The sequence below is a fragment of the Musa acuminata genome, chromosome BXJ1-8 (genome assembly GCF_036884655.1).
Source record: "Musa acuminata AAA Group cultivar baxijiao chromosome BXJ1-8, Cavendish_Baxijiao_AAA, whole genome shotgun sequence".
NCBI lineage: Eukaryota > Viridiplantae > Streptophyta > Magnoliopsida > Zingiberales > Musaceae > Musa > Musa acuminata.
In genome coordinates this window covers 50,456,229-50,484,196 of record NC_088334.1, presented here as the reverse complement: position 1 = coordinate 50,484,196, position 27,968 = coordinate 50,456,229, and the positions used below count along the sequence as shown (strand labels likewise).

Here is a 27,968-nt window from a genome sequence, read left to right as displayed (position 1 = left end):
TTCCCCGGTCGCCTTCAATCCCTTCCCTATAAGGGAAGAACGAAGAGGCGAACCCTCACTCACAGCCGATTTCTCTCCATTCATCCTCGTCGGCGGTGTTCCGTGATCGCCCTGTAGCAAAGGGGAGAGGCGACTGATGGCGGACCCCCTCGACGCCCTCCGAGCCCTAATGGCTTCCCACTCCCCGCCTCTCGATGCCCTCGTCGTCCCCTCCGAGGACAACCACCAGGTCACCACCCGTTCCCCTCTTCCTCTTCCTCATCATCATAATCATTGTCATCATGTAGGGTTTTGATTCCTCATTGTTTAGATCGGAATTCGTTGATTGGTTCTTTCGTGTCAAGATTCCCTCCTCCTTGTATCTGGACTCGGATTTGTACGCTTGATGTGAAATTTTCCTCAGTTTGCTTTGCATTGGTTGTTTGGTTGATCGATGGAATTGGGCAGAGGGGTAATTGTCGTTTGTTTGATGGCTCGTGATCCTTTTGATTCGCAGAGTGAGTATGTCTCGACGAGGGACAAAAGGCGTGCCTTCGTTTCCGGATTTACTGGTAGTGCTGGTGAGTTTCTTTCTCTCTTCCTCTCGGATTGTTGATTCACTAAATTCAAAGTTTAGGGCCATGACTATTTTCTTTTTAGCATAGTAGCATTGTGTTTAATTACATTATGAACAATGAAACCTTACTTTAAACGGAAGTTGTGCTTGCAAAATGTAGATTAACTCAATAGAAACATATGTGTTATTTATAATTGAGTTGCTGAATCTTGTGGATTTTTCTTTGGCTGCCTCTTTGTGGTAAAAATGTCAATTTAACTCAATTGTTTCGCACCTTTAGAGGCATTAGTTACCCTGGCCCTTTATAAAGAATGTTTGATGACAAGACCATTTAGACAATGGGACATGTGCATCTTCCATTATTTCGACATGAATGTGTCATGAGAAACCAAACATTCTGCATCAAAGTTTTGTTTTCTGTTTCCATGTTGTTTTCACATAACATTTGGTCAGTATGGTATAACACTGAAGACAAAAAGGATTTGACACTTAGATGGGTACCTAAGTCAGATCTTTGTTCATTTCAGTTTGCAATATAAGGTTGAAGTTTCTTCATGTTAAAGAATATTGGCAATTCCTTGGAGATCCAAAATTATATTTGGTTGCTCCTGTACACTAGTGTGTAGAGAATAAAAAAAATTCAAATGAACACCTCAAATGAGGTACATACTTCATATTTGTAAAAATATTGCCAAGGATTATTGTACTTTTGCATTGTGCTTGTTGATATCTTTCTAGCAGAGTATGTATCTATGTCGTGCAGATTGGTACACCCCTATGATGGTTGACACAAACCATAAATGTTATTGCTATATTTAGTATGGGTTGTCAGTACTATAATAGTGTTTTTGTAATTTGACTTGTATTCTTTCTTAAGTTTTTGTTGCACTTTCCTTTGACCATGATGTTGGCACTAGCCACTCATAGCTTGATTGATTTTTGCAACATCCACCTCCTTAAGTTAAAAATTTGTCTTTGATCTAAATATAAGCATATCTTTATATCCCGTTATTTTTATTTCCATAATATATTGAGTAGTACGACACTTTTATTTTTTAATTGTTATTCATAATATCATCCATTTTTGGAGTTATGGTAATAATACATAGCATGGAACTAAAGTAAACACTGAACAAATGTGTTATTCACATATGTTTGAAGAATTATTGCCAAGGAACTATGTTTTAAAAAATAGTTGTAGCATGCAAATTCCAGGTTTCACATAGTGCATATGCACTTCATATTAATAATAAGTTTGTAACACCGGGATATGAAGCTAATAACTTCCAAAGAATGATAGCAAATTTTAATAAACTCTTAAAGATGTAACTAAATAATAGATAAATAAGTGCTACATTTAAATCAATAACTTATTTAAAATGTGTAAACTCTTTAAGAAACATCTAAAAGTATATGACTAAAATTATATAATAGTTGACTATGTTTTACATATGACAATAATACTTAATTTATCAACAGAATACATTGGAAAGGTTTTTAAGTTTTTTTGTTTTGATCTGCTATAGTTTAGTATTCACATAACAATCATGCAAATTTCATGGGGTTACAAGTCACAACTTATGTAGTTATCTTATTAGATAAAATACATGTCATAACAATGTTTCTCTTTATAGGTTCGTATCAGTATACCGATCGATTGACGATACGGTACATATTGCTTTGTACCGATATACCATGCGTTGATATGGCAGGGCATATTGACGACACAAAAAAATGGTCGAAATTAGCTCTAAAAAAATCCGAAAAAAAAGTTAGATTAGGGTTTTTAAGTTGAAAATAAATATAAATTTAGTGTATTTTAGTAAGAATAATCTAAATTAGGAAATAATAATGGTATATATGTTTTTCAAGCTTTGAGGAGTAATTTTGTGGTACGTTCTAGACCAAGGTTCGCCGTATCGTACCGTACCGGTGTTTCGACCCGGGCTCGGTACCGGTACGGTACGGTGTACCGAGCGGTACACCCAGCTACAGTGTAGCTACAGTGTAGCTACAGTGTGCTACAGTATCGCTACAGTATCGGTACGGTACAGTACGGTCCGTGTACCGCTGGTCTGTCGGACCGGTACGTACCGCCCGTACCAGGCGGTACAGTCCGGTATGGCAAACCTTGTTCTAGACTATCCTTTCGTTGATATTGAATTATCTACAAAGAAATGATTTAACTTATTATATTATTTGTTAAATAATTTAAAATTAAATATTCAAATGAATCAAGTAATCGATCGATGGATATATCTGGGTCTATCACCAAAAAGAACGACGGGACTTCACGGGCACTAGATTGGGGTCCTCGATCTTATGTATTTGTATATCTATTTGATATATTTGTTGGATCTAATTCTTAAATTGATCTCATGACATATTATATTGATACACCATGCCATTGGTGCATCAATGTGGTGATGGTCGTAGTTTGATCGTTGTGAACCACACGTGTTCGAGGTAGCTCTTGAGGCATGTACGATTGTGGCATGTATTGATGTGGAGGTTGAAGAATATCGGAATTTCTACTTTCACCACTGATCTGTTGCTCTGTAACATAAGATCGATCATCGTACTCTTGCTTGGAGAAGAATGACTAACTATCATCGTACTGTTGTTGGCCATAAGATTCTCCATAATATGATGACTGTGAATACAATGAGCTCCGCTCTGTATTTACATTGTGTAGGCTTTGTCGTATTTGTTAAAATTCATTTATTGCCTTTCCCTGCCCCTTCCGTGTATAAACTTGACCAATACTTTATCGAACTCCACGATATAAATTTTGGGTGACATGCGTAAAATTCTACTCCTTGGTCCATGCATAACCCTCAAATTGTGTAGATGGGCCCATCGACTCCCCGATGTCGCCACCATCATTGGTCGAGGCACTACTATCCATGTTGCTACTATGTCTCCAGACCGAGCAGGTTGCTGAATGTAATTAAAAAGGTGTCTCGTCGCTCAACTCGTTTCTTTCCAATGGTGTAGTTGATGCTATTGCCTTCCCCTTTGTCTTTGCCTTTGCACATTGAGTGGACGACTTTGACGGTTGGGTTTCTCTAATTCCTCGAGTAGTCTGACTCAACATTGTCCGGCTCCTTCCACCACGTTCTTTCCGAGGGTGATCTTCCTCTTGCTGGAAATTTGCTTTCTCTTCTTTTGTTGCCTCGGTGATAAAACACGCGACACCCTTGCGTGTCCGTCCGCAAAAGTCAGCCTTTCTGAAACCTCCTATGGTCCCTTAGGACCTACAAAAGAGAAAACGGGTTAGAGGAAACGCCTCACTCGGGATCCATAAGCAATCATTTCAGAAAACACTTCATAGCCAATGCAAATTACAAATAGGCTTTACAAGCTCTGAACGGTTGCACAACAAAGGATCGAAAATGGTCCATTACAGATCGAGAATTGGGGTACTCGATTTCGTCCATTCTCATAAGAGTTGAGAAGGCAAAGGTCTTTTTGGTTCGTGGAGGATCACAAGAGAGGACGTGGAGGATCTCTTGCCTCATCAAGTAAATGATCTTTTTGGTTTGTCGTTGCTTCGATACACTCTAACATATATTGTGAATCTTTGTTGTAGAATTGGAGGTTGATGGGATCAATCTCTAGTTCCTTTGGATCATTGTCGAGCTCAGCACATTGTAATTTTAGCTGTATGTTGTAGTGGACATATACCAATTTATCTAATTATCTATATGATAGTCTATTGCGAACCTTCGTGTGAATCAATATGAATGTCGACCAATTATGTTTGCAACCACTTGATGTTATCATTTGTGAAAGTACATGGACAACAACATTTCTTAAATTTGGTACGTCCTCTCTAAATTGTAGCCATCACACAATTACAAAAAGGATATAAATATGACTTTATTTGCTTGACAAATAATTAATGTCAAATATAGTTTATAATCAAATAATGAATGTTAAAGTACATTATCGAATAATAAAGCAATTGTTTCTTGGAGTAATCGACTCTCTATAATAGCATCGGTTGCATCAGTTGTGTTTGGCAATAGTTGATATATAACATTTTTAAGTATCAACAATAAATCTGATCGCATTTCAAGATTATACCTTAATTGAATTATCGGATTTAGATAATATGTTGGAAGATAAATAATTTTGTTAGTAAGAATTTTTTAAATATTATAAAATTATGAATTAAATTACATTGAATATGAATTTACTTGTATTATGGATGTCTTAGTCTATATGAACTTTGGTCCTGTGATCGATGATTTATAAGTTTTGCTCCGACTTTAATATCATCTGTGAATGCTTTTTTGATCTCCACTCTTGTTGTAATCAACATATATCTAAGATAAGACATTTGAGTATGCTTGTCTATGTTGATCTTATAGAGGATAATGTAAAGTGGTTTTACTCCTATTATAATTTTGTTCACGGTATTCTAAAATGTAGCAGAAAGAAGTCATTTCCACCTTTTTTCCATTACTCGATCTCAAATTCTTGGAATTGGACCATTCCTGTGAGGTGACTATTGTCTTGAGACCTTGCCTCTTTTGTTGTATTGACTTTAAGGCAATAAATTTATAGCAAATCGAGTGACTCTGGGGTGTAGTATCTCACCATTTATATATTTTTGGATTAAAGAGTGAACCTAATGATAATTATATATAAACTATGTGATCGACTGTGCTTGAGCTACACATTTGTTGACTAATGATATCTTGTCAATATCCCTTAGCATTAGATCCATGCAATGAGCTGCACGTGGAGTTCAAAGTAATATTTTCTTTTTGTCCATCAATTGTACATTGGCTTTTTTGAAATTAGCTCCATTATCAGTGATTATCTTGGTAATGTACAGTAGTCTGATCTCTTTTACCACGATGTCCATCAGGTTTTCAATATAGTTTGTATCTTGAATCTTGTTAGAAGCATTAATTGATTTATGAAAAACCATCCATTTGTAATACATAGGAAAATTGATGATACTTATTCTTGTCGGCCTTGTCCAACTGTCACATATCAGTGTCATCGCATATTCCTCCCATTACCTCTTGAAGGATTTGATCCAATTCTTCAATTTTATCACCTTCTCATTTAAATATATGTCGTGGATCCTTTCCCACCGTCATGCTCCCATCAAAAATCAAGTTGTCGATGCATCCGGTGATGTACGAATACCATCTCTGATATCCAGGTTGATGTACTGATGCTCACTGCCACCGTCATGCCCACTGTCAGTGATGTACTAATACCACCGTCATGCCCATTGTCACTGTCATGCTCCCATCACTTCCTCGTACATGTACTGATGCTCCAGTGATGTACGAATACCAGCTCTGAGATCCGGGTTGATATCATTGTCGCGACTCTCATATTCATCATAAACTGGTTTATACATAGCTGTGTAGTATTATTCCTCAACTCTTACATTTTTTTAATTGTATCTTCCATTGTCCATTGTAAGTTGTCTTAAACTGATTTATAGATCTCCATCGGAATCGTTTTGCATTTTGCAACAATGGGATACCCTTTGGCTAAATGCATATTTAATAGGGTATTTCCTCCACCCTTGCCAATGTAGCCACAATAAATGCACTACTAATGTTGATGGTTCTCATCTATATCTTTCGGGCATGATCCTAAGTATCATCATATGTCTGTTTCTTTGGTGTCACGTTCTTACCAAAATTGACTCAAATAAGCAAGCTGCGATTAGCCCTGATTTGAAGTAACATAATACGATTATATATAATGAACCTACTTTGCCACTATAAATATGACAATCAACCTATTTGGCATTAAATATATAGAATTGACTCAAAAGTCAAATTATGATGAATTCATAATTAAATACACTAATCGTAACATTAAAAACACTAATTACTTCCTAATTAACACTCTTTCACTATAATAAACATGTCAAACATTCTAATAATTATCAAATATATAAAATTGACCCAATAAAAGGTTAAATAATGATAAATTTATCATTAAATAAACTAATTAAAGCATTAAAAACTTAATTAAACCTTAATTAGACCTATTTTACTTATATAAATCAAATTACGGTGAAATCATCATTAAATACACTAATCTCATCATTAACATAGTTGATTATTTCATGATTATTCCTCTTTCAGAACATGTTAAACACTCTAACATGTAAATCACCTTAATACGCATGAAATATAAATATTTGACTCGTGTTTGATTTTGAAAAAATCAACATTAAACACATTAATCATAATATTAAAGGTCTTAATTACTGTCTTATTAACACTATTTTGTCATCATAAAGACTTTAAACAACATATTAGATATTGAGAAAATAGAATATTCTTAATCATCTTATAAATTATCAAAAATAAGAAAAAATATATACATTTGATTAGAGATTTCTTTCTCTAACTTAGGTGTTAATCCTCCCTATTTAACCTCCTAAGCTTGATCTAATCCACAAATCACAGCTTTTTGGAGTTCAATAGAGTGCAAATGAGAGAATGAGAGAAATATATGAGTGAGAGAGTGAAAAGGGAGAGAATGAGGGGGGTAGAAAGGGTTAAAAACCCCTTAGATCTGGTTCGAAAGATCAAATGGATCGTTTGAAGTCAACAAATCCTAGCCATTGATCAGTATCGGTCGAAATTCGATCGTTACCGATCGGTGCAGGTCGGTAACAGTTGGATTTCGATCGTTTTGATTGGCTCAGATCTTGTATTGGGTGATACGGGGTCCCCTATTATGGACTGCGTGGTACAGGGTGGCACGGTGAACCATGGTCACAACTTGGATGATCATCTTCTTAGATAAAACTGTTCCTATCATTTTTTTAAGATTTACATTTGCTTAAGCCTTGATGACATTGGGATAGCTTTCATTTTGTTTATCTATAGTCTCCCAGATTATTATACTAACTAGATAATTTTATATCTTTAATAGGTTTGGCTCTTATAACAATGAATGAGGCATTGCTATGGACCGACGGACGATATTTCTTGCAGGCAACACAACAACTGAGTGAAAGATGGAAACTTATGCGAATTGGAGAAGATCCACCTGTTGAAAATTGGATGGCTGATGTAAGACATAATTGGAAATTTTAGTTGTTCCTCGAGATCTGTTTTCTATATTATTTGTGAATTTGCTTAAAGAGCAGTACCTGCTGCATCTTGTTTTTGTTGTTCAGTTGTTAGAGTTAATGCTCGTACCATAAAGATTTTGAAATATTAGTCAGACCAGTTTGTGATGATAAGTAGTTACAAGTTGGTCAAGGACCAAAACCAGACCATATAGTTCTACAATGATTAGAATTTCTTATTTTATTTTATTTTCAATAATATTGGGTGGTATAGGTCAATGTACCAATTGTGTACCAGCATCACATCCGTCCATCAAGGTGTTGATTTGGACTTTGATTTTGAACCTTCCTATCATACCCTGCCAGTTGGTGTGGTGTTTTGCCTCATTTGCAAGCAGTTAAAAGGAAGTTTAGAAAAGGATTGTAATATTTTTTATGCATATAAAAGCTGGAAAACTGAATAAATGTAATTTACTTATTGCTTATCAAATATGAGTATAGAAGCACCAGTTGTCTATATGGCAGAGCATGTGTGTTTCCTGCTGCATGCTGCTAATTTCTCTGCATGCTGGAAAACATATTTTCCTGACAGTTGATATGATTTTCGTGACAATTCTGAATGATATATTCCATTTGCTATTTGTTGATCTCATCCGCAATCAGAATCTACCACGCAATGCTGCTATAGGATCAGATCCTTGGTGTGTTTCTGTAGAAACTTATCAGAGGTGGGAGCAGGCTTTCTTAAAGAAGAAACAAAAGTTAATTCAGCTGTCCACTAATATGGTAGATATAGTATGGAAAGACCGGCCTCCTGCCGAAATTCTACCTGTTAACATACACCCACCAGAATTTGCTGGATGTACTGTAGCAGAAAAGTTAAAGGATCTGAGAGCAAAACTAATTCGTGAGAAAGCTTATGGTTTAATCATCAGTTCACTTGATGAGGTATGTACTTCTACTTCTGTTTTCTGTAAGCCTCTGACTACCTTTTATGTAGTGACCTTGGTTTTGCTGCAACTACTTAACTATTCTTGAGATAGCTCCTTTTCACTTTTTGGGGCATTCTGTAGGTTGCTTGGTTGTACAATATTCGTGGAAATGATGTGGCTTATTGTCCAGTAATTCATGCATATGCTGTTGTAACCTTGGACTCAGCTTTTTTTTATGTGGATAAGAGAAAAGTCTCTTCAGAGGTTAGTTCTAGTTGAATTTTTCTTTAAATGCTCTCATAGCGATGGTTCATCTATGTTTTTGGAAATTTTGTATCTCTTTCTCTCTTTGGAACAACCTTTTATGTCTGAATGCTTGATACATCAGTTTCTACATTGCTGTAAATTGTAGATTTGTGGTACTCACAAATAGAAACACCACAACTACCAACAAAATTCTAATTCCATATTATGCGGATGGGTTTATAAGTTCATGCCGATGTATATGTCATAATTATTGTTCCTTATTTCATTTGTTTAATAGCTTGGCATTGTTATGTTGCATAGTTTGTGTCCTATAAATTGGTTGTTTGTAAGGCAGTATTGTACCTTAGATTACCTGACAATTATTATTGCTCAGTCTAATTATCAGTTCTTGACTACTTATTCAAAAGTTAAATCTTTCCACTGTGTGGTCATCGTTTCATCTTGTTCTTCTGTTAATGTGGAAGTTCATGCTTACAATGAGACAAATTATTTCAAGTGCAATATGCTTGTGGAATATGGATACTTGATCCATGCCCAATAATGTGAATCAATCCCATAAATGGTCCAAAACTGACCCAAAATTCTTGGTATGGATCCTCTTTTTGGGGCTTACAGATTATCAGTTCTACGATACCTCTGCCCATAAAGAGATACATTTTATAGATTGTATATGATACATTATTTTGATGCTGTAGAATTTGAAGTTTAAAAATGACTTTGAAGCCTCAGGAATTAAGAAAGGTCAACTTCTAGTGTCACTACCTCTGTTAATATTTTAAATCGAGGACAGAAGATCTTGGTGAGTACCTGGAAAGCATATGTATTTGACACATCTGACATAATTCATGAGACTGCATGCTGGAGTCAAGCCCCATGGCGTATTGGCAGTCTCTTTAGTCCTCTTCTCCATTTTGACCTGTGTTAATTAGAAAACTGATATATGAACATATTTTTTTTCAATTTTGTACATGTTAAGTATACTGCATGCAGATTGTAGGTTCTTGATTGCTTTTCTTTCGTTGTTGTTGCTCATGACAGGTACTCCATTATATGCTAGAAAATGGAATTGATGTCCGGGACTATGACATTGTTGCCTCAGATGTAAGCTTGCTTGCATCTGGACAGCTTATGGGGTCTTCTAGGATCATGTTATCTGGAACTGAACGCCATGAAGCAAGCAAAAATTCTAATGGTGTGCTTGGAGATGATCGAAATGCAGAGGAAGAGACCAAGCATAAAATCATCTGGATTGACCCTTTCTCATGCAACCTTGCCCTTTTTTCAAAGCTGATCCCTGATCAAGTTTTCATGCAGCAATCACCTTTGGCTCTTGCAAAAGCTATTAAGGTATATTAGTCAAGATAGTGTTTTCATGAATGATTTTTTAAGCATTAAATGTTAGAAAGGGCACACTTTCTTAGTCTGTATAGTCATGTACAAGGTTTCAGACGAAACTTTATATATAAGTTGTCTTAGTTATTCATTGATTTTTTGGAAGAGCTTAATTATTTAAAACTTTAAAGCGGTTAATCACTTTTATTTTTAAAAGAAGTTGTGAGATTTGAAACTTAAGATGACCTTTTGGTTTATGCCAGATGAATATTGGGTTTGAAATTTTGAGTAATGAAAATTATGAAATTTGAATGACTTATTGGCTTACGTATGATGAGTATCTTTCCTTCTTACTTTATAAGTTTCATCATTGATGATCAAACTGCAGAATCCAGCAGAACTGGATGGTTTAAGAAAGGCACATATTCGAGATGGTGCAGCTGTTGTCCAATTTCTTGTTTGGCTGGATAAACAGGTTTAAAACCATGAACTTAAAACTTTCATACTTAATGTAAATTATAAATTATGGTATTGGATGCTGAATTTGTGCTGATTGTACTACCAGTAGGTTTTAAGGTGCATACTATATCAACAATGATCTGGGTGCAAACTGCACTCCATTCTGGTATATAAAAACTATTTGCATGTCTTACATTGGCATAGCACATGACTTGCAACTTGTACCATGCTAGTGGCTGGCATGTGCTTGGTACATGTATGCATTCTCCTATAATCATGTAAGTGAACTGGGTATGTATCACACATCATGTCTGTGTAAAAAGTTTATGCATATCTTAGGCCCATCCATAGTACTATGGCAAGTGGTTATGTGGGTATCTCATTGATTTTATTCATCATTTTATTTCATCACTTTGAACATGTATATTCACTGGTGTTAGAAAAGGTATGACTGAGTTCATTCTACTGATTATATTTGTTGAATTGATTTTTGTTGATAAATACAAATGGAATTGGCGTTGAGTTTATATTTAAAGTTAAGACTGCGTATATTGATCCTCCCAGACTTCTGCATTTGGCAGAAACCTCGTGCGATGGGTATACTCTTTTATTTTATTTTTGTGGATGAAAATATAGTAAAAGCATGCCTTTCCATAATAAAAGTTTAATACTTCTAGCATGGTAAACTGAACCTAGCTGATGTATGAACTGAAATGTGTGAGACTGTTCAAGGAGGTGGGAAAGTGAGGCATATTATCATCTTTTTGTTGACTCATGGTAGGAGAAAATTAGCAAATACTATGTGGTAGTTCTTCATCACAATATCAGTAATTTTTTATTTTAAAAGTCTTACAGGAAAGATTTATTCAGAATGTAAGTCTACTTTGTTGCAATTATGGGGGATCATAACTACGGAGAGAGAGAACTGATTCTGCATGAAGAAGGTTGAGGCTTTTGATTATGACTGCATTATCCATCTTAGTTTTTAACTTATTGTGCTCCTTGATTACCTAAATAATCTTAGTATGAAACTTCATTTAATGTTGATAAGGCAACATTCAATAAATCATCCTGAAGCAAATTAATCTTAGTATGAACCATCCAGGTTAGCCTTTTTTTTCCAGGCTTGAAAGCAAATTTCATCCTGAAGCTAAATGGAACAGGAGAGGCTACGGTGCTCTCTGCTTCCTAGTTTTCCAGTCAGCTTATATTGTTGAATATAGCTCTCATAACTGTGCTGCACCTTTTGTGAAGAAAATTTAAGTTCTCCATCTATGTTCTGATTGGGATGATTGTAAATAAATTGAGAAACATTGTCTCAAACACTTAGATGAAATTGTCTCATATTGTACCTAGGTGTGCTTTCACATGGGAAGATAATTGATTTGATTATGCATAGCTTCTGTTGTATGCAATTTGATGGAATTGCCTCATAGATTTTAAGCTGTTATCCTTTTTGTAGTCAACTGCTCTATAAGTTTTAAGTGTGTCACCTCGCTTATTGTTAAATCATTAATCTACTATGTTGGCTGATGGTTTCTGTTTAACTTGCAAGCAGGGCTACCAAATAATACAATTCCCATATATGGATCATGCTTCATTAGTGTAATTAACATTGTGTTAAAAATTAATAACCTTTTGGAAATAAGTGTTTCAGCTTGATTTATGAGGAAGCAACAAATAGAAATAATTGTTTAGTTATACTATCTTGGTTTGTCAACAAGTAGTATCAAATGTCTTTTATATAGCGTACATGCTAGATTTTTCGTAAATCTTTTATATAGTGTGTATTGTGTAGTTAACTTCTGGAATGAAGGTGTTCTTTTTAGTTGGATGCTGCCTCTATTAGCTCAACTTCATTTTGTAGATGCAAGAGATCTATGGAGCTTCTGGTTACTTCAGTGAACGAGAGGGGACACATAAGAGAAAACATTCGTAAGACACCATACAATCTACAAATACATTTAGCTTTTTACAAAATCTTCAACACCTCTTCTTAGATATATACCACTATTTACCTACTTTCACAAGTTTCATGTCAAAGTGTAATTTTAGTTAACCACTCCCATGAATTTCATGTCAAGATTTTTAGTCAATTACAAAAGAAACTGTATGGTGATAGCAAATGTTACGCAATGACCACCCTGATCATGGCATGCGCATGAATGACTTTCTGTTAGTGTTCTTTGATTTTGATTCTGATAAGTTGATTCTTCTTTTCAAATCGTAGGTTCAAGCTAGGATGACTAAACCCATGTTATCACCAAGAGTTTTGTTCGCCCATAAGTTTTAGCATTCATTAAAACCAATTCTATATATGCTATAAAGCATATTATTTATTTTTTTCCTTTTCCCATTCTTAATACTACTATTTGTTGATTCTTACAATTAATAATTTTTCCTTCATTTAATCCTTCATTGTTGTACAATATGAACTGTGCCTTGGGTTTTCATTTATACTTTTGTGACTCTTTTCTTACCTTGCCGCTAAGTCAGGATTAATTTTTTGACCAACAGGAATCTTTTTCCAGATGGAGTAGCACATCTCTGTCTTTGAAGCTTACCATGGCATAGTTCCTGACTTTACAGCCTATTGAACCTGACTTGCACTACACAAGTTGATTAAAGTTGGTTTGAATAAGCTCTACCATCTAGCTAGGACACTTTGAGCCAATTAGGACATCTATGCTGTACAATACTTGTAAACGTCATAGGTTGAATTTTTTCGTCACAAGGAAATTAGAGATAGGTGCATCTATGTTTGTGCATGAATTAGTTCATATAGGAACATGTTTTGACCAAACACGTAGGAGGTATGCATTGGAAAATATTTTGCATCTTTGTCCTAAAATTGCAAGCCCTGCCAATTTTTTTCATTTGTTTTCTTTTTCATTTTCTGAATCTTTGAGGATTTTCCATGCTTTATTAATAGTAAATAATGAAGATAATTATCATGACATGCTAGAATAACATATTTATGAATGGGTTAATTCCGTCCACCTTTCCAGGTGTATGCAAATGTCAAACTTAATTGTTTGTGAAAAGTTGAGTGGGAACAATTAGCCTTTAGGTTTGGCATTATCTTGACAGTGGTTTTTAATTTGTTCTGTGTACCTATTTGGTTGTTTAAACCTGAACCAGTATGTGCACCAGCTAATCTCACCTAAAATGGTTCAAGATGTGTTTACAACCTGGTGCCAGTACCAAGGTGTCTTTTTTCTTTTAAATCTGAAGTCTCAAGTGTTCTCTCTTTCTTTCCTCTTTTTCCTCCATTTTCACTCTGGTGTGGACAGGTCCTGCTGCCTTCTCATGTAGCTGTTGTTGCCTCCTTGCATCACTACCTCCTTTGATATGTGTTGCTGTTGCCGGTACTTTCTCCTCCTCGCATCGTCATATCCTCTTTTTCCTCCTTGTTATGTCACATCCTGCCCCTCCTTCAGTAGATGCCACCTCCTCCAGTGCATCCTCCTTTCTCTCTCTCTCTCTCTCTCTCTCTCTCTCTCTCTCTTTACTCTTTACTCTAGGCAGTGCTGATCAATATTGACCCACACCAACTCTTGATATGCCAATCAGTGCCCAGTCCCTATTACAAACTAGTATTGCTTCCGGACCAAAATTTTAATCCTTCAACTTGACATGTCAATAAATTGATTGTTAATTCGTTCTATTTTGTAATTTTAGTGTACTTGTATATTCCACACTTGCTTGCCCTTGGTTACAATTACAACACTTGCCTTAATACATTTGCTTTTATGTTGATCTATTTCTTTGTGCTAGCCCTTGCTTGTCTTAATATGGTTGTATAAGGTTTTTCAATTCTTTTATATCTGAGTAGTGATTATTCCAGTTTCTTGGACCAACTTTTGGTACCTTGGATGTTGTGCAATGCCAATGCCCTTATTTTTCTGGTGTCATTATATAATCATGTCTGTATTTGAATAAGCCATAGAAGTACTTGGTTGAGATGTCAGCTTCAAAGCTTTGCAGAATCAGTGTCTAAAATAATCATGAAAAATGACATCTTTTAAGTGATTGCTTCACTTGTTTCATACATGTTTCAAGGATGATTTTCAAGGTTTATTAATCTCTCCATAGTTTGTTTTAATTTCCTGCTGAATGGTGGTGAAAGGAAATTAGCTAGTGTCTTTTTATCAAAATTCAAAATTTTGCATCTCTTTTTTTTTGTCTTACAGATTCGAATGCATGGTCAATCTTTCTATTTGTTTCTTTGCCTGCATTTGCTAGTTTTGCTTTCTCACCAAACATTTTCTAGTTTGTGCAGTGATACGTTGAAATTGACAGAGGTATCTGTGAGCGACAAATTAGAAGGTTTTCGTGCAAAACAAGAAGTATGCCTCGTTAAACTCCTTATCTTCTGTAGCACTAAAATCATTGCCACAGTAAGCTCTGTGATTGAATTTTCACTCCCGGATGTGGGATGCATAGCCTAGGACAAAATATTGGCATTACAAAATCACTGTTGTATGTACTATGTATTGCTGTTCATGGCACATTTTGGTTCAAATTTAATAATGACATCTTTGCTTTTCTTACATGAATTGTAGCTTGGACTCTGGAATCAAAGATATTTCTTTTCCGTTTTACATCAGCATCTGATGCATCTTCTTTGGCAGTCTTACAAAGTTGCTAGAACTAGAATTGGTCATGGAGTGATACTTAGACTTTTGTTTCGTGGATTGTTATTTGCATGAAATTTTGTATGTGATTATTGCTAATCGATTGGCATGATTTTTTTTCCAGAACTTCAGAGGGCTGAGTTTTCCAACCATTTCATCAGTTGGTCCCAATGCAGCAATCATTCACTATTCTCCTGAAGCAGATACATGTTCTGAACTTGATGCTGACAGCATTTATCTTTTTGATTCAGGGGGACAGGTTTCTATGATGCTTAATTTTAGTTCTACAAATTTTAATTTGCAGTTCCATCCATGCTATTTCTGGTAAAACTAAATTTTCTTCAACGGGTTGGCATCTATTAACACTGCATATTCTTTAAAGTATATAGATGGAACAACCGATATAACCAGGACTGTGCATTTTGGCAAACCTTCAGCTCATGAGAAATCATGCTATACTGCGGTAATAGGAATTCTTTCATATTTAAGATTGCTTTGTCAAGTAAATAGGTTTTGTTTTTCTTGTTTCTACATTGGATAATAGATATCTGTCTTTTAGCATGCAGAAGTTGATTATATTGTTGTAAGATATTATTTCAGGACTGTGCACCTCAAATTCCTTGAGTGTGTCAGTGTACGATTGTCGTTACATATGTTTGTCAATAGTTTAAATAAATTTTTAGGTTTGGTTTATATAGGATGTTTGGTTGCTTGTACAGATGGTGATATATCTGAGTTTTGACACTGACAAGAACTTGTTTCTTGGTGAATTGAGAAGGGTAGAACCAGATGCTTTTGGGTTCATATTATCATCCTAATTTTAGGCTGTGAACCCCACAAATTATAGAAATTAATTAAGGTCTAGCTAGCTCTAGACCATGCACCAGTCCTCTCTCCTGTGTCCATTTAGGGTTTCGTAAAGGAAAGGATGAGGTTGAAGTTGAACAATAAACTTAGGTTGATGCATCATGCATTCTTCATGGTTTCGGTTATGCTATTCCTTCTATTATTTTTTAGTTTTTCCCTTATCTTTTGGTTTTTAGGAATACATCCAAAATATATATACTTTCCTTTATATGTTCAGACTTCTCCAAAGAAACTTGTCTGAACTAATTCTTTAGTTGGTGTGATGATTTCCTTAAGCTTGATAACAAAAGAAATATAGGCTTGGTCTCGAAGTGACTCAGATAAGATGGATATGAGGATCACAGATATGATGTGTGTCTGGACTCTAGACTCCAGAGACAGTTGTTTGAACTTTGAATGCTACTTATGGAGAGATTCCATTAAACTAGAGGTCAATTGAGTGGCACACCCATGTAATAGTCATGTGCCATGCAAGTAATTGTTATCTGCTCACATTTAATACGTAGATGATGGACATTGGTTTGACAAATTGAATTGTGAGTTTCAAGACTGGGCAGTGAGTCATCATGAATAATGGCTTATGACTTTTCTTTTTCCTGCTGAACATGTTAAATAGAAGTTTATCAAATACTCTATGAACATTTCTCTTTTTCATTTATTTTATTGAACATTACCTTTATTATAACTTATAAGTTGGTTGTAGACAAAAGTGATGCTTGTTTTCACATTGTATGTTTAAGGTTCAAGTACTTCTTTTAATATATTTTCTTTGATGTATCATTTCTGTTGTAACCGCTAGTACTTGTCCATCGACTGTATCTGATAGTTTACAATAAATAGGTCCTCAAAGGCCACATTGCCTTGGGTAGGGCAAGATTTCCAAATGGAACCACTGGTAAGATTGATTTAGAATGCCTACATCTAGTACTCTGACAACACATTCAATTGCCTTATTGGAATCATTGCTTGTCACAGGACATGCTCTTGATATTCTCGCTCGGGTTCCTTTGTGGAAGAATGGTCTCGATTACCGCCATGGGACTGGTCATGGGATTGGATCTTACCTTAATGTTCATGAAGGTAGTAATTTGTTCTTCTGTTACCTTTTTTCACAACATTTGTGATCCAGGGAACATTAGAACCCTGAACTTCATCTTGTAGGCCCACATCTAATCAGTTTCAGACCTCATGCTCGAAACGTGGCAATTCAAGCATCGATGACAGTTACTGATGGTAGTATACATTCTCAATCTGTTTAGTTACTTGAATGGCAATGTTTGGTCCTTTTTCAAGTTCTTGTTTTTAAATTGAAAGAAATTACTAATTCATTTATATCCTCCAAGGTTATTCAAACAGCAAATACCTCTTTATAAAATCTGTTTTCTGTTTTGTCTATTCTAGATTACTACATGCATAAGTCTTTTAGAGTTTATGTTTTATTTATGTATACATATCTAGATTGCTCACGTGCAAGATTTGTCAATTACTTTAACTTAGTTTTCATACTAGTCTTGGTGCAAGTTTAGAGTCTTTTACTTGGTTGTCCTGAGTGATCTCATTATCTAGATTAGATTCTTGACAGCATGTGTAAATTAGATTTGCTGTCTTCTCTACTTGTTAATTAAACAACTAATGAAAGCAATGCAATTTACTATCAAAGAAATGTGCCTTTTGCTCATCTTATTATTTCCTTTCTTCTTGTTCCTATGTAACAGGGCATCAGCAATATAAGTCATAGGTTTTGGAATTTGAACTTAAATTTCCAGTTAAGCATTGTATTTGAAGTTTCTGTTTGATAATTCTCTCTTTTTACCTGCAGAACCTGGTTATTATGAGGATGGAAATTTTGGTATTAGATTGGAGAATGTTCTTATAGTCAACAAGGCAAAAACATCATTCAACTTTGGTGAAAAAGGTTATTTAGAGTTTGAGCACATAACTTGGGTAAGTTAACTACCATTGTTTTTGAATCCTTTTGCCATGGTTCTAAGTAATCGATGACTCAAGTGATTGCTAAGTGTTCATATTTTCTTTTACGAACATGAGGCTGGGGTTGTGGCTCATTGTTGTTTATGTCTTCTACATTGACCCAAATTGCATCTAACAGCAGAGATTTCTCTTGAATCTTCTGGACTTTCCCTGTCCGTGGAGTTCCAATGGCTGTTCTTTTGTCATGGAAATGTGGATCTTTCTATATGCCAATTAGCCTTTTGAGCATGTTAAACCTCTTGTGCTAAATTTATATTACCTGAAGGTTGATACTAAGTGCTGCATGTTTAGCATCTCGTAGGCATCTTCTGTTAAGCATCTCGTAGGCATCTTCTGTTTGTGGCTAGTCACCTTCTATTTTATTACTAATACGTATTGATCTTGCATTTAGTAAGGATATGCCATAATGGTTTAGTGCGTGAGATGTTCGGCATATAAAAATGTGTATGGTTCAGTGAGGCTACATATTGATGTTATCATACAAAACAATTACAGTATGCCAAAACTAGCATTTTTTCAAGGAAACACCTACCTATGATTTGTCATCTACAATGGTCACCTTCAAAAGCTCAGCAGACTTTACATATGTAGTTATTGACTAACCTCTTCACTAGTGTATATCTTTTGAAATGTAATTGTTCAACACTAGTTTCATGATCATGCCATATCTTTTTCCTGATCTGGGGTTGGGTGTCTTAACCTGACTATGATATTTTATCCCCTATTTTCACAACATTTCATCTAGTTATCTCATGAATTAAAATACCATTCAAAATTTGCCCACGGTTGCCATTTCATTCATTATGTTGTTTATAAACATCTTAAGAAGTTAGTCTCACATCACCAGATATCCATTAATCGTGATAACTTGAATCTGGAAGTTTCATCATCAGATTCTTGGAAGTCACCAGGGTGTCAATTTTTCCCTGGTTGCAACTTACCATCTTTTTATTTAGTAACCTGTCAGGTGTCAATACAAAAGTTAGGCAGCTAGTTTTTCACCGTTAGTGATTTTTTATTTAGTCTCATAATATTTGTTCCACTGTTGACTTAATATCTTATTAGTGAACTTTCCTTGTGCTTCCACTTTTACAGGCACCATACCAGAAGAAACTGATGGATTTGACATTGCTGACTCCTGAAGAAATTGAATGGATAAATCTCTACCATTCCGATTGCAGAGAGGTTTTAGCACCATACATGAACGAGCAGGAGACGGAATGGCTTAAGAAATCAACCGAGCCCATCATCATAGCCAGCTGAAGCTGCTCGAGGCTCTTATCAGCATACTATTCCATGTATGTGGATCCGTTGCCTGCATCAATAATCTTCAAGTAGCTCTAAGATATCTTGAAACAGATAAAACTGTCTTTTATGTAGTGTCCTTCCTCGTTTGAGAATAAAGTTATATATACTCCGTGGTAGTTCGACAATAGATCTGGGTGAAGGTCTTGTCGTCGTTCAACAATTGAACTTTAGGCGTGCATGAGAGAGTGCAGAATGAACTTTTAATAATTATATGTTTTCTAGATGGATGTTAATCGCAATCGAATGGTCCAAATTTACACTAGATAGAATATGATATTTGCATCTATTGTGACCTCATTTTTTCGTTTTTCTATAAATGATTTTATCTTAACCATCAATCATCATGTTTGGTGGTCAGAAAATTAACTTTATGTTTCTGCTTATTATGTGATTACATTTGCAAGAGCTGTTTCTTATTACAATGCCATTGTCATTCATGAGTTTATGTGACACTCTTCATAATAAACTTATCATGCACATCTTTCCTTCAAGATTTGAAGCACCAAAACCCTCTCCTCTCTGCTTGAAAGCAATGAAAGACAAAATGAAAAACCATCAAGATTTCTGCTTAAGTAGGCTTAGTGCATCAGTTCGAGATTACAAACATCACATCAAGAAGCCAAAAGATGGCTCAAGCACTTTCACATTCACTTTCACTTGGGCGCCATGATTCCAAGTCGCAATGTGAGCTCAAGTTCATCCAGTCCAACGTCATGGATCCTCTCCCCCTCCCATGCTTTCACCCTACCACTCTCGAAGTCGAACTCCATGCCTCCTCGCCCCTTCTCTAGCACCTCTCCTCTTGGAAAACTTGACATGGCACCCGGGTTGACGAGGTTGTAGGTCGGCGATGCTGGAGCTGTCATCTGGAAGTTGATCCTGCGGCCAGAACCAACACTGGAGGCATCAGATTCATCACATTCAGGTATTGTCGAGGGTTGTCGCCCGTGATGGCAGCCTCGGGTCGGGCTAGCAGGAGCAGAGGTAGCGAACAGAGCATGGGGGAATGAACTGTAGTCCCAGTCCGGTTTCCTAATCTTAGGTGGGCGGGAGGCGGTTGGGGAGGAGATGGGCGGCGTAATGGGTGCGCTGTTAGAGATTCGAAGAGGCGGAAGGGTGGACAGATTGCGGAGGAAGGGGAGGAGGCAAGAGGGTCTGACAGAATGGTCGTTAGAGTTATCGAGGCGGCTAGGGCTCGGGAAGGAGGAGGAGGATGGGCTTGCATGGTAGGACGGGACAGGACTCGGGAACGAAGACGACAGTGGGCTTATGTTCGTCGAAAGGCCTCCTGCTGCAGCCTCCGGTGGTGGCGGGTGGAATCCCTGTCAAAAGATAAGAAGGAAACAGATTAGAGGCAAGAAGAGTGTCTTTAAACGCTATGCAAGTCCCACTGAAGCTTTCTCTGTCTCAAATGTCTTCAATCATCAGCTCACACAATCAATCGTCTTTAAACCTGGAATGCTTTCAAGTTTCTTTCTGTTCATCAAATCCTCCATCGAATGACTGATTCGCTTTCAACAGCATGCTTTGCAGGTGCTCTCCTCTCCAAAGCAGGATGGAGAGTAGGAGGAAAGATCAGAGACCCACATGTTCTGGGCATCAGAGAGAGTGAGCAAGTGAAAAGCAACCAAGTCATGACAGTGAATCCCAAACTTCAAGAACCCAATCAGAAAAAAGAACACCATCATCATCATCGACTATCTTGGATTGAACGAGACAATCCAGACAAGACCATGTCCGATAAAAGTGATCCGGTCAAAGGTGAAAAAGAGTTGCCAAGGTAGACATTTTCTGGCTCTTGATCAGTACTTCGAGAAAGAAAGGAGAACAAAACAAATGTGGCCAGAGAGGTAGAAGAACACCAAACACAGCAGCAAGATTCCAAGTTTCTTCAAGATAGTACAATCTCAAGCAAACAGAACCAAACAATTTCAAGTGAAATCAAATAAAGATCATGAATAACAACCAAGGAATAGAAGAACTCACTGAAGGACAAGATCAGGAAATTATATGTTTCAGCAACTGAAATAACCCTACAAATTTGCTACCAGCTGAAAGGGGAAGATGTATGAGCATATCAAAAAGGATCTGCAGCAAAGAGATCGATTCGTCTGGCTGCATCATTCCGAAGGAGGGCTGGCTCATCAAGATCAAATTTTGGGGGTTTTTCCACCATCAAAATCAAAACTTGTGCTTATTTCCAGAATTAGTTTCTCAAGATCGAACAGCTGATGAGGAAGAGGAAGAATTGGAGAAGGTAGAACGAGAGAGACGAGACCTTTCGGTAGGTAGTGCCATCATCTTCGACTTCCCACCCGGCCTCGCGGCAGAGGGCCTTGAGGACCTCGTTGTTGTCGCAGTGTTTCGGCAGCTTGTAGTTGCCAAGCGTCCGCAGCCCAGTGAAGATCTTGGCGGCGATCGCCCTTCGGCGCCGCTCCCGCCGCTTGTTGTTCTCCCTCTCCTTCCACGTCGGAAGCCGACCCCCTCCCGACGTCATCCCGGACCCTCCCCCTTGCCACCACCAACCCCTCCTCAGATCCCCCCAGCTTTCCCTCGTCTACCCTCTCTTCCCGTCCGTCTTCCCCTGTTTCACCTCTCAAAAACCTTCCTTTCTGCCTCGAAATCGGAATGGAGGTGCTGCTGGTGTGAGGCGAAGTAGTGAAATAGCAAGCTTTTTCGTCTTCCTTTCCAGTTTTTCCTCCTCTTTTCCGGCTCTCTCTCTCTCTCTCTCTCTCTCTCTCTCCTTCGCCTGTTGCTTTTGGACAGCGGAGTACGAGATCACTCACGAGGAGATTACGGTCTTCTTTTCTTGCAAGGTTGCAAGCAACAGAGTCGCTTTGGTGCGTGTGAGAGAGAAGTCAGTTCCTTCTTTCTTTCGGGTATGTATGCCTTTTGCTCCCAGATCCGAATCCAGTAAGATTACGGATCTAAAACGAGGATTCATACCCAATTTACTATCGAGTCGGACTCATCTGCAGACATTAATTATTAATGTGAATCCATAACAACACCCAATTCTATAGGATTAAGCGATATTTTTGGATCGAGTTTTGAGTCATCAGATCTCTTTCTTTCGTACGTAGGAGTTCATGTCTGCGATCAATCTACATTTTGTGTGAGCTAAGAGTTTAGCTCACGAACATATAATTAACAGTTGACATACGATACAAACTATTAATGTCTTATTATTATTATTATTATTTTACCAAACTAATACTCGGACCAAATAATTAAGAAGGCAACAGGATTTTGTTAGAGTTTGGCTCAAGAACATAAGACTTCACGAAAATTTGATTTAGAGCACAGAAACAACTCAAGACACTTTTAAGCTACCTATGTTCGCATGAAGGTAGAAGACCTGATGACTTGGTGTCGATTGACATGAGAGCTCTGATAACACCAAGCAAACCAGGATTGTAGGAGAACAGACATGGTGAATCAGCATCTGATGCATAGAAGAACAAGAGGGCAGTGAGAATACCCTTCAGCAATTACAAAATGTATCCGCAAAATGCCTACAATAATCCCATGTAAAAAAAATGGTGTAAAAAAAGAAAAAGAAAAAGATCCACTTAGTACAGAGCCGTCGCATGCAGTGGAAGGAATGGGATAGTCAAATAACCAAAAAATAATTAGGGAAAAGATGAGCATGACGGGTGTCGAGAAAAAGAATCAGCTCTTGGTCTGCCCCAATTCAAGGTCGGACCCAGGGAGTCCATTTACTTTCTCTTTCAGAAGCTTTATATCCTCCCCCTCCGATTTGATTTCGGCGCTGATATGGGTGGCCAACTTAGCCTGCTTCTCATGCTCTACAGCCCAGCTGTAGACTACCATGCCAAGCACCGCGAGCAACATTCCTAGTATGTTCTTCACGGTGAGAGCTGAATCAAAGAGTACCCATCCGAGAATTAGCACACACACAGTTTTCATGTGACCCAGGACTTGGAAGGATGTTGCGGAGAACCGGCCAATGCAGAGATACTGGCTCATGTTGCAGAAGACAGCCAGGGAACATGATAGGATTATGAAAGCCTGCAAAAGGGATCAACCAACCTGCATCAGAAATCAGCAGGTGGCACAGCCACAACAGAATACATATATCATATACTATCGGAAAGCTCCAGTGGCAACCCTCTTTCATCTAAATAACACTCCAGTGCTTCAGTATCTATTGCTTTTGTTGTTTACAGCACTACCATAAAAAACAACACTTGGTAAACTTATTGCCCCACATATGGAAGTTAGCACTACAATTGATGAAACTCACCAATTAGCAGTTCATGAATTTGCTGTCTTGTCATCTTTAACTTTTGTTCGGTTTCTGAATATATATTTGGCATTTATTCACAATATTCAAAAATGCAGCCATCATCGTAACATGTGCCATACGTGGGTACCATACGTGTTCAAAATAATATGTAACCACGAAAGCACACACATAAAGAAAGTATCTTGTCAGATCTAAATAATAAATGGCTAAATATTCATGATATGACCAAACTGAAGAACTCATATAATGATAATGATACTTGTATCAATTAAATGTTTAATTAAATTAAGTTACAAAATATGGTAAAGGCCAACATGGTTAAATTTCTAGGCTTACTGGCACATGTTATGCACATGGTCAATCATTTAGTTGAATTTTGAATTCAAGGACATTAAAAGATGTGAAAACATGTATCGTTTAACAAAGAATCCTAAAAAATTTCCAATCAGAGAAGGCCAAAATATCATAGTTTGTAATCTAAAGAAGCTTTTTAGGTTTTAATTGGGCACCTTAAGGATATGAAACAAGAGAAATCGACATATTTTACATAACCTATTCCTTCTACGATGCACTTTTACCACATTTGTTCCGGTGTGCATAATATTCAATGTGGAGATGATATCTCTACACATCCATCGCAGTTCGCACTTGGTCCTCACCCATGGCCAAACTTATAATTGTAAAGATATCTTCATGGCCAAACTTATAATAGTGAAGAGATTTTATAGAATTACAAGAATTTAACGTAAGCATGATCATGATGAGTCAATATAAACTATGTGCCAAAAATTTTCGTACTTATGCAGAACTCATACCAATCTACGTAAAACTATGAAACTGCATACGATAGCATATTACAGGAAAACTGGTTACTGAGGCTGCATAGTTCTTCTTACAGATGTGGTCATATGACCATATGCACATATGCAAATGCATAGACGACTTTTTTGAAATATTGATATACAAGAACCCCATGATCCTTCATATCAAAAAATTTATAATCTTTGTGCCTGTTGTTTATGATCAACTTCACGCACAAGATGAGAAGAATATAATTGAATTATAAATGTTATAACAATTGATGCAAAATATGTTCCAATTATATTACGATATATGTTCATCAAAAGCCTAATCCAACTTTAGAAATAAAACTTCAGAAATAAGGATTTTGGAACTTACAGTTGCTCCTGAAGAAAAAGGGTATTCCAATAGGGATCGGTGGTTGAGGTAGTAGTCAGCAAATGGGCCAACAAGTAGAAGAGAGACTGCCTGTACTGGTGCAGTTTTGCTTAACAGCTCAAAGGAACCAATACTGTACTTTTTCTGGAAAGATCCAATTGTCTGAAACAACAATAATCCCATGAGATAGGTAATTGATTAAAGCTAATATCCATCAGTCTAGTGTATTACTTAATGCATTGATTAAAGCTACAAAAATGAGATGAATTATGTTACATAGAATATATACAGCCAGATGGACATATCAACATACTCAGATTTACACAGTTCCAACATAGTCACCTGAATTTTCTATATTCAGACAGAATAATTGCAAACAAAGATTTTCAGGAAGTAAACAAGGATCTATAGCTTATACTTTTTTCCAGCCAAATGTTAAACCACGTTATCAGGCAAAATAGTCCAACATAAATCTGCTAGGAAGGAGTTTATCTCGATAAGAATAAAAGATGATATTTACCTAAAGAAGGTTTATCCATAGTCATGATCTTACAGATCATTCTTCTTTTAGTGAGGAGTCATCTGGATCTTCTTGTTTATAGTTCATGCTTCTTAAAATTACAATCTCTCAAATATGAATATTTCTTGTTTAATCTGAATTATCTCATTTATGTATATATGACCGTTATGATCAGCTGTTCAACAATAACTGCAAGTTCCCAAGCATCTAAAACAATAGTTAAAAAGCTGGAGTTACATTTGTCTTTCCAGGAAAAGAAAACATAGATAGGCAATTATTGGTGAGTTACAATTAGGAATTATGAACTCATCTTATAAAATGTAACACATCAATATGTATAAAATGTCGAATGATTTTTCTTAAAATAAATATAATGGAACTGTCCACATTAATTCAAGAGATCATGAAAGCTATGCAACATGAAAAGATAATAATGATGAAAATTTCAACAAACAAAAATGATATTTCATAAAAGCAGTTACAATTGAAAATCATTCTCAATTGGGAACATAAATTTCAAGTACTGAAACTCAGAGAAAATCAGGTTATTATTAGTGTCAACTAAAAAATAAAGAAAGAAAAACGAATTGGAATTCAACTTACTGTTTTTCCAGAAGAAATTTTAGAACAGCCATAAGTAAAACTAGAGAATCATGATGCATTATAGTGGCGCTTCATGAAAATGTTAAGGCATAAGCTAGAGGTCCAGAGTATGGTTCACAATGAAGATAGCATAAGGAGAGACACGAGCAACAAAACAACAATCAAAGCAAGGTTATCCAGTTTGCAATTTGCTCGATGAGTCAGTATAGGAAAACATCATTCCACCCAAACAGTGCCCTTTCAGATGGTAACATTGCATGTTTATACAGAAAAACAGAGTTCAGATATTGGACATTTAATCTATATGAATATGCTCAGTAACAGAGTTCAGATGCTCACAATTTGCTGCAGTGATGTGCAAAAAACAGCCACACAGGCACAAAGAAGACCCTTTGCATTGATATCGACATCAGTGACTGTGCAAATACCTACTCCCAAGGCCACAACTGCAACAGCTACGATCACGCGTTGTGAATAGTGTTTGCTGTGCAATAAAAATTCCATAAAGCAAACCACGGGTATAATGCTCAGTTTGGAGATCTGCACATCACAGAACATAAACCAGGTTGAGAATTATTCGAATCAGACCCTCGATCATATCATCTTTCACTATACAAGGCATAAACTAGCAGACCTGATAAAACCCAACCGAGTTCAACAAGAGACTGAGATTCATCCCAGTAATTGACAGATTTGCGACAACGGAGAACCAAAAGAGCTCCCAGAAAGGCACATACTTGGACGCAGAGAGACCAGTTGCATTTGAAACGCAACCCACAAGGGCAGTGACCGTAAAATGGAAGCCTGTTAGCGTTGTTGCTGCATTTGTATAAACTGATATTAGTGAGTCTCAATGAACTCAAGGAGTCCAAACAAGAAAGAAGCATAATCGAGATAGTAAAAGGAAAAAAAGAGAGGCTTTTTTTAGATCCGCTATCTAATCCCCCACGATTTAAGAGAAAAGGTTCGATTGCTACATCGCTTATTATATCAAGCGCCAGAAAAGGCTAAGGTTACAAGACCACCTGTGCATGAGGCTTTACATACCAGAACAGCTTCAGCATCCTTTTAATTGCTTTCCAAACATAGATCTATAGCATGGGATGTTTCCACCGAAAGGTTTGCCACCATATCATGCTTAGATCTAACACAGGTTAGCACCTTGAGATCAAATCTCTAACGCCAAAATCTCTCCTTTTTTTTCCCTCAGAAAAGGCAATTAACCTGCAGCAATCTATCGTTCCCAACAGAAAGATCCGATCTTTTCGCCGTTGAGTTCAAAATCCAAGACGGAGCACCAAAACAGGAAACAGATCGAGATCGAGATCGAGATCGCGAAAGAGGAGAAGGAAGTACCGAAACTGAAACCGTAGCCGTTGGGTGACATGAGCTGTTTGTTGACCATGATAATGCCGACGGAGCTGACGACGTTCATCGCCCACGCCCCCACATCCGACACCACGGGCTTCTTCTCCAGATCCATGGCCGGGCACCTTCCCTTTCTCCTCCCACCGAATCCCTGATCCCCCAAAGACTACCAAGTGCGGGAAAGACGGAGAACGGAAGGAAGCGAAGGCAACGGCTTCTCCGACTCGCAACTCCCGCAATCGATCTATATAATATGTTCCGAGGAAGGAGAGAGGTGGAGGTGAGAAAAAGGAAACAGTAGAAAGAGGAAAAAAGAAAAAGGCAAAAAAATCAAATCTTGGAAACCGCTTCCTTTCTCCGTGTCGCGACGAACACGAAGTATTTTTGTTGGCGATATGATACGAGACGAGACGAAGCGCAGATATCTTACGCGTTAACGGAAAATAAGAGACTGGAGAGCTTATTCGCCGTCTAACACAACGAGTTATGCGGGTCCCACAATTGAAATGCAAGGTATTCTGAGGGTATTTATTGTTCGGGGACGCAAAAAGATTCTTTCTAGGAGACGTGGGACGCGGAAGTTTGTGTACCGAATTCCGAAACCATCATTCTGGT

The 27,968-nt window shown here is 37.0% G+C and overlaps 3 protein-coding genes across 4 annotated transcripts; 1 reads left to right on the top strand and 2 right to left on the bottom strand.

The window, feature by feature from the left end:
- The first annotated feature begins 3 nt into the window (after positions 1 to 3).
- LOC103995789 (aminopeptidase P1) lies at positions 4 to 19,710 on the top strand. Of its 2 annotated transcripts, none has more exons than XM_009416484.3 (16): positions 4 to 229; positions 497 to 560; positions 7,484 to 7,623; positions 8,286 to 8,570; positions 8,696 to 8,818; positions 9,860 to 10,168; positions 10,542 to 10,628; positions 12,480 to 12,547; positions 14,895 to 14,961; positions 15,374 to 15,508; positions 15,632 to 15,712; positions 16,957 to 17,011; positions 17,092 to 17,196; positions 17,278 to 17,349; positions 17,936 to 18,060; positions 19,201 to 19,710. In XM_009416484.3, the coding sequence occupies exons 1-16, from the start codon at positions 137 to 139 to the stop codon at positions 19,366 to 19,368; spliced, it is 1,977 nt and encodes a 658-aa protein (XP_009414759.2). In that variant the 5' UTR covers positions 4 to 136; the 3' UTR covers positions 19,369 to 19,710. The 2 variants fall into 2 exon arrangements, with proteins under 2 accessions (XP_009414759.2, XP_009414758.2); XM_009416483.3 differs by having other exon boundaries at positions 47 to 229; positions 14,886 to 14,961.
- A 248-nt stretch (positions 19,711 to 19,958) lies between these two features.
- LOC135588634 (protein BZR1 homolog 1-like) lies at positions 19,959 to 22,268 on the bottom strand. Its single transcript, XM_065080846.1, has 2 exons — positions 21,692 to 22,268; positions 19,959 to 20,735 (listed from the first exon to the last, which is right to left on the bottom strand). The coding sequence occupies exons 1-2, from the start codon at positions 21,908 to 21,910 to the stop codon at positions 20,067 to 20,069; spliced, it is 888 nt and encodes a 295-aa protein (XP_064936918.1). The 5' UTR covers positions 21,911 to 22,268; the 3' UTR covers positions 19,959 to 20,066.
- Positions 22,269 to 22,844: 576 nt separating this feature from the next.
- Positions 22,845 to 27,704, bottom strand: LOC135588633 (UDP-rhamnose/UDP-galactose transporter 2-like). The gene is made up of 5 exons (XM_065080845.1): positions 27,342 to 27,704; positions 26,620 to 26,804; positions 26,325 to 26,525; positions 24,863 to 25,024; positions 22,845 to 23,445 (listed from the first exon to the last, which is right to left on the bottom strand). Exons 1-5 carry the CDS (start codon positions 27,466 to 27,468, stop codon positions 23,086 to 23,088), a joined length of 1,035 nt encoding a protein of 344 aa, XP_064936917.1. The 5' UTR covers positions 27,469 to 27,704; the 3' UTR covers positions 22,845 to 23,085.
- Positions 27,705 to 27,968: the final 264 nt, after the last annotated feature.

What these genes read in the sequence shown, in the direction of transcription:
- LOC103995789 (XM_009416483.3), top strand. Translation starts at nt 137, where the DNA reads ATGGCGGACCCCCTCGACGCCCTCCGAGCCCTAATGGCTTCCCACTCC. An exon ending in CGGATTTACTGGTAGTGCTG is followed by an intron (nt 561 to 7,483) that starts GTGAGTTTCTTT and finishes TATCTTTAATAG; the next exon opens with GTTTGGCTCTTATAACAATG. An exon ending in TTTTTGATTCAGGGGGACAG is followed by an intron (nt 15,509 to 15,631) that starts GTTTCTATGATG and finishes TATTCTTTAAAG; the next exon opens with TATATAGATGGAACAACCGA.
- LOC135588633 (XM_065080845.1), bottom strand. Translation starts at nt 27,468, where the DNA reads ATGGATCTGGAGAAGAAGCCCGTGGTGTCGGATGTGGGGGCGTGGGCG. An exon ending in CGGCTACGGTTTCAGTTTCG is followed by an intron (nt 26,805 to 27,341) that starts GTACTTCCTTCT and finishes ATACAAATGCAG; the next exon opens with CAACAACGCTAACAGGCTTC. An exon ending in GCACATCACTGCAGCAAATT is followed by an intron (nt 25,025 to 26,324) that starts GTGAGCATCTGA and finishes TTGTTGTTTCAG; the next exon opens with ACAATTGGATCTTTCCAGAA.
- LOC135588634 (XM_065080846.1), bottom strand. Translation starts at nt 21,910, where the DNA reads ATGACGTCGGGAGGGGGTCGGCTTCCGACGTGGAAGGAGAGGGAGAAC. An exon ending in ATGGCACTACCTACCGAAAG is followed by an intron (nt 20,736 to 21,691) that starts GTCTCGTCTCTC and finishes ATCTTTTGACAG; the next exon opens with GGATTCCACCCGCCACCACC.